Source organism: Atta cephalotes (genome assembly GCF_000143395.1).
Source record: "Atta cephalotes unplaced genomic scaffold scaffold00034, whole genome shotgun sequence".
NCBI classification, from domain to species: domain Eukaryota; kingdom Metazoa; phylum Arthropoda; class Insecta; order Hymenoptera; family Formicidae; genus Atta; species Atta cephalotes.
The window spans coordinates 2005995-2017742 of record NW_012130098.1 but is presented as its reverse complement, the minus strand read 5'-3'; the positions used below and the strand labels follow the sequence as shown (position 1 = coordinate 2017742).

Genomic DNA, 11748 nt, shown 5'->3' with positions numbered 1-11748 from the left:
ATTATATATATATATATATAAGTAATTAATTATATATATATATATATATATATATATATATATATTACAATATATATATTACAATATATATATAAAACTTTTAATTCATTATAGAATATTATATTAAATATACTCCTCGTTTAAGTTTTTATATTTAAAAATTTTTATTTGCATTTGATTCTTAAGTGCTCTGTACACTCTTATTGTTGTTTAAATTAAGTCTTTTGGTCTTGTAATAATTTATTTAAGATTTTTTGTAGCAAAAATTTATCGAAAGCAAAAATCAACATCAAACAAATTTGGTTCTTCTCTACAGTTTGTATTTCATTATGCACATAATTAATGATAATTAGAAATAGAAAAAATTACTTATTTATTTTATTATTATGCAAACAACATTCTAATTTTTCTAGAAAATTAATCCGATAATAATTATGCCTTAAGAATTGTTAAATCCAAAATGCATTTTTCACTTCATACATTCAATTTCAGAAATTAAGAAAGCGTTTTGTACGTTAATAACCATAATTAATCAAACTATCTGAATATCGTCAATGCTCAGATAGTCGAATGCATATTCCATTCGAGCATGAATGGATTTCGTTCAACGTATGTGATTCCCAATATACTAGAAACTTTACTTGGAGTAGGATCCATCGACTGTCCAATTACTGACTTCGTGATCAACTTAGGGATTACTGAAAGTTTGCCGGAAAACGGGCAGCAAAATTCTACCGTTCCAAATATCCTTGCGCTTTTGCGAACCATCTCGTATGAAGAATGATATCATGCTCAACTTTCTCAACTTCGTAAAGAAATTGTTCATTTATCAATCTTCCTGCTACGGAAAGAAAACAATTCTTTTGCAAATCGTTAAGATTCTTTATCGTGAATATATCAAATAATTGTCTAATTTACGATTATTATAATTATTAATTCCGTTAATTATTAACTCCTCTCTTGTACGATTTGTAAAAGAATTTCTCTTAACATGTTAAAAGTAAAATATATTTAATATATACATACATTTAATGTCATTTCTTTAACTTTGCATAGATTTTTTCAAATTTTCTATATATACATAATTCTGTATATACATAAAATATTTATAATAATCATAACATCTTTCATAAATTTTATAAAGTAACAAGCAAATTTGATTAAAATCATAATTTAAAATTTTAAACAAAATAGGTTAAATAAATAGATACATAATAAAAATTTGTGTTTTTGAAAATTATATAGAATTTTGAGAAGATTAGGTATAGAAAATTATATGTAAATATTTGACTGGGTCTTTCCTTTGGATTCTCTTTAATAATTAAAAAAGTTAATGTAAACATATGAGTTGAAATTCTATAATAATTTATGTTTATTGCATCTTGTCTTTAAGACCTTTAATAGTTGGAAGGAATTTATATTTTGACAGCTCTTGCTTTTCGACAAAGTTTGACAAAGCACAGGCAGGACTTGGACAGCACGTCGTGCGAACAATGGCGTCATCTAAGACTCCCGTCTGTCTTGCAGTGTCTTCAGGTATGTTCGCCTTGGCGATTTATTGGTGAATACACGCTAAATTAACAATGGAATTCTGACAGCTTACGTAATGTAAACATAAAATAGTTATTGAAAAAGTTTATTTGTTTCAATTAAAATTTTTTGGTAAAATGTCAAGACTATTAAATCACAAGTGTGTGTGTGTGTATATATAGAGAAAGAAAATAAAACAAAAATTTTCATTAAAAATTATAAGATTAATTATAAGATTTATTTTCATTTTTTATTCTTACAATAGTTTTAAAAAATAAAGATAAAACAATTATTATGTAACTAATAAAAATACATATCTTAAATATTGTAAATATTAAAGATTGATCAGATTTTTTATGTTTTTATTATGTTCTTATAATTTATTTATTAAAACTGTACTGACAAGTATTTAATAGTATTTTATAAAAATTTAATAGTTTCATCAATAAAACGTTCTTATTCTCCATTTATACAATTAATTTAAAGACATTAAATGATTCACGAAAGTTCTCAAATTACTCTTTTCATTAATTGTAACGTAATTATAATGTAATGCCATCATCGGTATAATGGCTATCGAATAAGAAGTCCTTTCATCCTATTAGAACAAAGGAGCTCTCACGCATCAAGAGCCACTCAAATACAACTATCTATCTGGCTCTGATTACCTATATTATTTATTAGTTGATAAATTATTGATTTTTTCTTGATATTATTATATTATTATCTGATTAAACATTTATAACAATAGTTATGCTGAAGCCCATTTACAATATTGCATATTTAAATGTTTTCTATAATTTTTATGTAAACTTATTCGTATGTAATAAAATTAAAATTTAAATTAAATTAATTTAAATTAAATCTTTGAAAGAACTAATTTAAAATAAAAGTCATAAATAAAAAGTCATATAATTTATAAAAATGTATTTTTTCTTAAAATATGTGTACGCATATTTTTATATATTTAGTAAATTATAGAGTTTGACAATACTTTTGAACTCAAAGTGGCAAAAAGGATAATAGCAAAACGGCAAGCATCTCGGCGTTATTTGAACGTCCATTTTGGCTACACACTTAGTGTTACTGGTACGAGTGCGATTTTTTGTGACACTAAAAGGTTGCTGTAAAATTCGGCAAGAACATCGTTGGAAAACATTACCTTACATGTGGCGCGGAAAAATACATACGTTGCTACATACGTACGCTTGAGTTTAAAAACATGCAATGTTATGTAGTGGATAAAAAATAATCTGGCATTATAAGCTTTTGCTATATATGGTTCTCTACGAAACACAATAAGAGTCAACTCTATCGCATATGTCAATATATATCGATAAAATGCAACATGTCAAAATTTCATTTAAAAATTTTGCAATAATACGAGAACTTTTTTGTAAAAAATATACGCGCGCGCGCATATGTGTGTGTGTGTGTTATTATATATATATTATATATATATATATATATATATATATATATATATCACATTTAAAACATCACAATGAAACTTTTGCATGTTATCGCAAGTTCTACGTTTGAACTTATGCATCCAATCAATATCTAAGTTTCGGATCGTTATAGCATATGTCAAAACTTCGTCTTTAGTCTCATTGCGGATACCAAAGTTCGACAAGTTAACTGTGACGTTTCCAGCCATCGTCGTTGTATTATTATGGAAAAGTCATTTGGCCACTTGAACTCATGAACTGATCTGTTAGTTGCTGAAGTGTTTGAAACTTAACGCTCGAGGAACCTCAATTATATTTAATAATATTGTGATTCAAAGCGTTCACACATCCTTTATTGCAAATATAACCAATTTATAATTTTATCATTATTGCATTTATAATACAACGAAAATAAAAAATATCCCTTATCAAAATTTAATTAAAAAACAAATAAAAAAAAGAAAAAATTATTTTTAATAATATATTTTGGAAAAATAATATTTTTAAAATGTCGCAAATTATAAAAATTACTATATTTAAACATGAAATTTATAAGTAAATCATAAATAAATTTTAAGAACTATATTAATAGTAATGAAATCACAATCTACAATTGTTAATTAAAAACACACAAATTATTTAATGATTTATACAACAATTAACAATGACATGTAATCGACTGCAAATTATTTATAGAATATCTCATTTTCAATGTAGCAAATTTCATAAGTATTACAATACTCTGATCACTCACCGTAATGACTTATTAGATGTAACAATTTTGATATACAAAGCAGCGCAAATCGAATGGATGATTTCGTAACGCGCTGTTCGTTTGATTCGATCAAAATGAGAATTTCATTTCCGCATTGAGAAATGAAAGCGATCAATAGCTACGAATAGTGTATGCGGTGTCAAACGACAATGACATTGCTTTGCATTATTTACGTTACCAGCTAAATATTAACGTCGATAATTAAATTCCACATTATTGGATGGAACTACGCAAAATAATAATAGTTTTTATTCGCTCACAATGAAAATGGCAACTTTGCAAACTCTACGAAATTCGTCAGTTCATTCGCTCATCTGTCTAGCGTATGCGAGAGCTTTTATCCTCTTAGCTCTATTTATTCAAATTAAATGCTCTGCGAAACTTTGTCGTCACGATGCCAATAAAAGCATCCAGAAAGCATATATTTTATCATGTGGATGCAAAGTAATTCAAATAGCAGCTCCTCTGAACGAGTTGGTTCTGGGACCGCAACTTGGGATGCGCTTTGCAATAAAATGGCTGTCGCATTTTCTCACGGTACGCGCTATTCATCTCTGTCGACGTAGACTCATGAAGTCACTACGCGAGAGAGTAATTAGAATATAAGAAAATGCGACTAGAGAAGCAATTGTGATGTATATATAATTATAGAATATTATATGTGAAAAAGTAAAGTTTTTAATTAACAAATTTTTATATGTAATGTGTCCATCAATGCTCTTTTTTTAAAACGTGGAAACATATTTCTCGTGTATCTCCTTTTATCATGACAATAGCTTTTTAAACTTAATTATTACAACAACAACAACAACAAACAAAATATACACATTTGATATCATCTATATGGTTAATACTATATTATATGGTTAATAAGGAAAAATAGTTCATATGTATAACTCGAATTAGAACGCATCTTTAGGTTTTTTTATTTTTAGATTAAAAATAAAGAGAAAATATATAACATATTTTGTGCTTCAGTTTGTTTTAGAATAACATATTTCTATGAACTAATAGAATACTTAAAAATTTGCAGTACACTTTGTCAGTTTGTTAAATTATAATAGTTATGTTTATTATTAATTAAATTTACTTTATTAATAAAGATGTAAATGAAAAGAGAACATTAAATACCAACCTGGATCTTAGTAACCTAATAATATCTTTATGTAAATTTTAAATACATTTCTCTAGTTCTACAAATGCATGCTGATTACTATTGGACTTGAAACGCAATCATAAAGCTGGAATATTACAAATTAAATTAATTATCAATTTAACAATGATAATAAGCATCTTAAAACTTATTTTGTTAATTTATATTATAATTTTTTTTCTATTGTATATATATATATATATATATATATACACATATATATACACATATATTTTTTGCCTCCATAATTTTATAAATTATGTAATACTTCAAATTATAATCTGCTCTTTGAGTTATGTTCCACAGTGGGATTTAGTAAGAGTGATATGAAACAATTCAAAATAAATAAGCAAGGCTTATTTACTTAGAAGAACGTGGCTGAATAATGTTTAGACCTTTTCTTTTCAACGTGGATAAAATTAAAATGCTCCTCCAGTCGCGCAATTCCCTAAGCAGTCATCTTCGCTGGTAGAAAAAAAATATATAATATTCCTTCTCAGATGAAAATTCTAATCAGATGTTTCATAATTCCAATCTTTATAAAACGTATTTCATCTAAAATAAAATGTATTATGTCGTACATAAACCATCACTCTTCAAGAAAAATAATTTTTAATTGCAAAAAAATATGAAAGGTTTTTATATTTATTACTTTATCATTTGCCAAATTATTATATTACATTTTTATTTATTATTAACATTTTGTACAATCAGAAAATCAAGAAATAATTTATATATGATGCATATATTGGTATTTTTGTCAAAAAATATTTTAGGCATTTATGTATTTCATTGTATAATTGATATAATTTACTAATATCTCTATATCTTGTATAGTTTTGCATTTATCTCCAAATGAGAAGCAGTTCCTTAATGAAAGTTGGATGACAGGTTTGGATGAGGTCCGAACTTCGAACAAGCTTAAAATGGACGACTATTGTCTTATGCTAAAACAAAACCGAAGTTTCTTCGTAATGGCAGAAACTCGATAATGTTATTTGATCAATGACAAGACGAAACATATACTATATACAAAACATTTCGTACATTTTTGATTTCTCATAGTATAAGTTTATAATTTTTCAATATTGTAAGTTTATATTTTTGTCATTAAGTTGTCATAATTCTATAGTAAAATAAATGTTATCTAAAATTATAGTTAGAAAATGTGATTTTACTACAATTAAATTTAATTCAAATTATATATTCATATAAAACATATCTTTATGGAATATTTTTTAATCTTTCAAAGACTTCAAATTGGCTGAATTTTTTAATCTTTCAAAAGATTTCAAAGATTTCAAAGCTGAATTTACTATTAAAAAATAAAACAAAGAAAATAACATATTTTTTATTACATCTATATATGTTACATCTATATATATATTTTTTATTACATCTATATATATTAATTAGTTTATATATATTCCTATTAAATATTTCCTTAATATTTCTTCATTATTTGCCTACAATATTCTATTATTCAACAATGTTCCACATTTGAAATACAAGCGTGAATGAGATATGAAAAAATAATTTTCTATATATGTAAAAAAAATAAATTAAAAATATAGAATAGAATTTTTTTATACTACACCTTTTTCATTTTTCAGAAAAACAAAGTAAAAATATTTTATTTTACATTTTTAACATATTTGTTCATATATTTGTCAGATTGCTTTTCAAATTTTCTAATATCAAGTCTTGGATACCTTGTTTTATTATAATATTATTTATATTTTCTTTTAATTTATGATTTCTCTTAAAAGAAGATAAACTATTATTACAATCTTAAGGTAGTTTTAAAGCATTCACTAAATACTTTTTTTCCTTTTAATATCTTTCTACATCCAAGAAATTAAAGTTACTTAGCCGAAATATTTAAGAGGATCGATAGCAGACGCGCAACGCCTCGCGCTTGACGCGAGCTGGACAAAGAGGCAAATCAAATGAAGCGAATGCAATTGAAGCGAACGTTGTCAGCGCGATTATCCGAAGCGTCGTCGTTAGAACTATCGAGTTATCGAATGAGCCATTCTCTCAGAGACGCCTTAGTGAAGTTCCGGTCGTTGAAAGCGTGGCGCGTGTTAAGTGTCCAAGGTACCAGAAAATTAACATCGTTTCGCGTTGTTTCTAACTGAGTAAATGAATCCTCTGTCTCAGTATTCCAGACAATTACTCATATTCATATAACTTTGCAGAAAATTCACATAATCTAGGAAAAGAGAAAAAATAAAGAGGGCAAACAGAATAGCATTTTATTTCGCGAAATTAAAGTAGTAATGTAATTAAGTAACGGAATAATTTAACAATCATTACAAAATTTATTTTTATTACATTCTTTTATCGACGATTTCACGACGATTAATCATCACATTATTATTATTTATGTATTAATTTAATGATTATTTATGTATTAATTTAATCGCTTTAATCATAAAGCAAAGGAGTAGATATGCAAAAATTGATCCAAGATGTATAACTGAATAGATCTTCATAAAACTTTTATCAAACTTTCTACTGAATCATGGAACCATATTGGTAATAAAGAATTTTATGTAGTAAAACGATGACAAGTGGAACCTACCTACCACCTAGATCATCCTACTTTAGAATTTGAAAAGAAGCTAATTAAAAAGACCAAAGACTCACAGATCATTTAAATGACTGAGAGAATGCACTTCACAAGATTAAAGATGGAATCACCAAAAAGAAATATTTTTCGAAAGGACGACTTTATGTCCCAAATCGTATCATATTGGCTCTCTCGCATTTCTATATAAAATCCATTCACCACCACGATTCTATAACAGTAGAACGTGAAAATTAATTTTGTTGAATACTTGAACTAATCTTTGCATACTCCTTTCTTAAAATAATGGACATTACAATAATGAACAATGATATTAATTTTCACATAAATTTCGAAATTTAACAAAAATATTTAATAACAAATGTCATATAGGATTAATTATAAAAATTGTAAAAATAACGACGAAATTTATTTTATGCGTTTAATTGCTCGTATAATTTGAAGTGCAAAATAAAAGAATTGTAATGGCATACACACTGATGCGGCTTTTCAATTTATGCAAGGCCATTCACGAGAAAATGCACGCCGTGAATACTTTCGACGACAAACGTAAACGCGTTTTCGCGTTTTCATTCGTAAGGCATTTCGCGAGGCTCGTGAAATCATAAAGAATTCAGAATGCGAACCAAGTATTGGGTAACTCAGGATAAGAGTGCGGGAACCACGGCGACAAACTTTTTACGACTCGCTTTAACTCGTAAAGTCGATGCCAGCCGTGCGTTACTGCGATTAACTCTTTTCTCACGGGAAACCCTAAACGCGAAGTTCGTGGCCGCGCTAGAACAGTAATTCGCTAACACTCGATCGAACATTAAATGAACTTAAATATCAGGGTGCTTTCGTCTCTTTCGCAAGGAAAAAAATTATGAAAAAATTGCGAAAGTTCTGTTGACCAGAAATAAGAAAAGTTTGCTACGAGAAGATCGACATGCTTCAAGAAAGTATTTCCTGTGAAAGAGAGATCGAACAGATAAAGTAAATTTACTTATTTAGATTCCCAGCAAAGTTTTCAAAGAATTATTTTAAAAAAGGGAAAACTATATCAGTTATTATATCAAGCTTACTATATCAGCGATTATATCATCATAAATAAATGAAAATTATAAAAGATTATGAATTTTTAATAATAGAAAGAGTGTACTGATTGTTATAAATTGATTAGAAAAAGCTGTCATTAAAATTAAACTGAAAGATTCTAAATTTATATGTAAGACGGATAAAATATGTAGATAAATGAAATAAAGTTGGGCTGAAAGCGAATGTACAGTATAAATAATCAAAAATAAGTTTATTAAAATAGAAATGTACTGCTTATTATATTGTGCAAAATAATAATTTTTTGATTTACAAAAATAAAATATATATATAGAATATTCGAAAAACAGTAACTACAGTAAACATACACGACGATACATGTTGATTTATATTATGTCATGCAAAGCAAAGTCAGATTTTCCTTTCCATTCGTCGTAAATTTCGCGTAAACAAATCCGTAGATTATACGTTTCTCGATATAATATGCGCATTCAGATGGGAGAACAAAATGTGATGCGCTATAAATTTATCAGGCAATAAATTGCATATTACATTTGAATATGTTTTCGACATCGAATAAATTAGAGGATTTTAACATTGTAGCTCCTTCTTTTAAAAACATATTTATTTTAACTATTGCAATAACGATTCTAATTGTAAATTTATAATTGTAAAATTTACAACTAGAAATCATATATAAAAATAAATAATTAAAAAATCTAAAAATAAATAATAAAAAAATCTTAATTTTATGTAACTCTAAAATAAAAAAATATTAAAATTTGTAAAGTAAAGATTAACATATATATATGTATTTTTTTAGAAAATGTATAATTATATTAAATTAATTGCAAAATAGTTTATTTTAGTATAACAAATTTATATTAGAGTGTATCATATTGATGTTCGCTAACAATATTCTATTTATCTGAAAAAAAAAATCTGAGATAAAATATACCGTATCGTAAGCAAACTGTTACAGGACAGTTAACTATTATGTTAGATGTTTGAGAATCAGTCAACCGGTTGACCTTTCATGTCTGTTTAGTTCATGAATCTCGAAGTTGCACTTCCAACAACTAACACTACACTTGCAAGTTGAAACAGCAACTTCTTAAGCAAAGTCTTATTAACTACCACCTATAGATCTGAAATGACAATTGAGGTGGAATTGGCAAATAACAAAACTAAAATGCATAAAAAAGAAAAAAATATGTGAATAAAATTTTGCATTTAACAAAATCAAACTCTTTAACTTATTATACATTAATCTCTAAAATATATATACTTATTTAATGAAATATTTCTAATATAATTTTAAGAATCTGTACATCAACGCATTGTACTATTTCAAAAACGACATTTACCAACAGTATCTCTTTATTGTTTAAAACTTTTTAAAACAATAAATGGAAAATAACATGTTTTATATTCAATCATTGCTAACAAATCTTCTTCATAAAAAGATACGCAAAACTTGTAACAGCATTCCATATAGCATCATTTAATTTAATAATATACAGTCGCAAACTATATTATTATTATTCAGTACACCATTATCGATAATTTCTTCAAATGGTTGTAGAGTGTGAAAAATTGTGGATACGCATTAAGGCAAATGAATAATTTATATTTGTATTTAAACATTAATAAGACTAGTCACACTAGTTTGAAGAACAGCTTGAAAAAATTATTGAACACTGTTCATACAATTAATTCACAATGTATGCACATGCATATATATGCACGTGAATGCGCATGTCAATCACAGAGAAATCTTCTTTTTTTCATTTACGTTAACAGTCGGCCAATCACTCTTCTAATCTTCTAATCGTAATACTCGAACTCATCTATTTCAGCTTGCTCAGCTTCGATCTCTTTTATATACGGTTCGAGATATCGATACTTTAAATCCTGCTCATACGTGATCCATTTCTCCCTGGGTAGATATATCTTTAGGAAATTCAGTTGTAAAGCACGTATGATTCTGCAAAGCATGCAAAACTGTTATGTGCTTTCGTTCGAGAAGCCTGAGTGGCATAATAGAAAAGTCAACTGCGTAGTCGCAGAATATTCCAGAGGCTTGTAATGCAAAAAAGAATACAGGAATCTCTCTCGTTAATTCGCAGACAATGGAAACCTCCAAGACCGGAACAGAAAAACGCGAACACGAAAAATAGAATTCCATCACATGCTAGATATATTGTAATGTTGCTCGTAGAATAATATCGCTATTTAACTAAGTCTCAAATTAAGAGATCTCGTCAAGCGAATTTAGTACTTAATGAAAGAGATGTCTTTATAATTCTTTGAAGCGCGACAATGCGCTGCATCCCAGTCTTTCATCTGGTATATAATTGCATATGCATTGTAAATTTGAAAAAAGTCTATGTGTAATTGCGAAACATAACGTTTAGTAAAACTTTATATTAAAAACACGAGTTTATGTATGTTAATTTAAAATTGCTTTTTTAATTATTAAATCTTGCCTATTAAAGTGGAGTCATATTTGATTGTAGTGTATTTATTTTACAAAACATTAGAAAAAGTTTAAAAAATTATTTTCCTTTATGTTTCCTTTATATATAATATGTACGAAAATATGGTCATGATTACATCTTTACATTTTTTATTTTTATGTCTTTCTTTTACATCTTCGTAGTTATTTGTAGACAATTTTTGTTTTTTTATTATAAAGGATCTATTAAATTTACGTTACCTGAAATTCCTGGCATCCAGCACTTCCTCTGGCAGTCGACGCAGTGCTTCATGTATTACAGGATTATTGTAATTTATTACATCATTCGAGTAAAGCCCATATTTGTTGAATCCCATCGAATTGAATCCTAATTTTTTCAAGGTGAATTTCCAGCTCTCTTTATGCTGATTTTGCGCAAAATTCTGCCTAGATAATTTTAGATTTTTCATTAATGTCCAAGGCAATTTCATGTTGGAAAATATTCCTCGAATTCCCACAAACCTACTTATATAACACGTATTAAAACTTTAACCTCTTTGATAACGATTGCATTGATGTTCTTCTTACATTATGCATCTTTCAATTGTTTCAAGAGTTGCGTTTAGCCATTATGGAATGCATTCAGCCACGAGAGAGACGAGATATTAAAGGCCGATATGCTTAAGGAAGTTCGCATCTCTGTTGAAATTTAAATTTCAACATGATTTAACATAAGAAATAATAATATAGTAT

At 27.1% G+C, this 11748-nt stretch overlaps 1 protein-coding gene and 1 pseudogene across 1 annotated transcript in view; one reads left to right on the top strand and one right to left on the bottom strand.

Moving 5' to 3' along the window:
- The window catches only part of LOC105621579, a 216414-nt gene extending 210513 nt beyond the window's left edge, over positions 1-5901 (top strand). Inside the window, exons 11-12 of the mRNA XM_012203049.1 lie at positions 1394-1536; positions 5747-5901. Of these exons, the coding sequence (XP_012058439.1) occupies positions 1394-1536; positions 5747-5901 (298 nt within the window). The remainder of the gene's footprint in view (positions 1-1393; positions 1537-5746) is intronic.
- Positions 5902-10364: 4463 nt separating this feature from the next.
- Positions 10365-11465, bottom strand: LOC105621578 (annotated as a pseudogene).
- Positions 11466-11748: the final 283 nt, after the last annotated feature.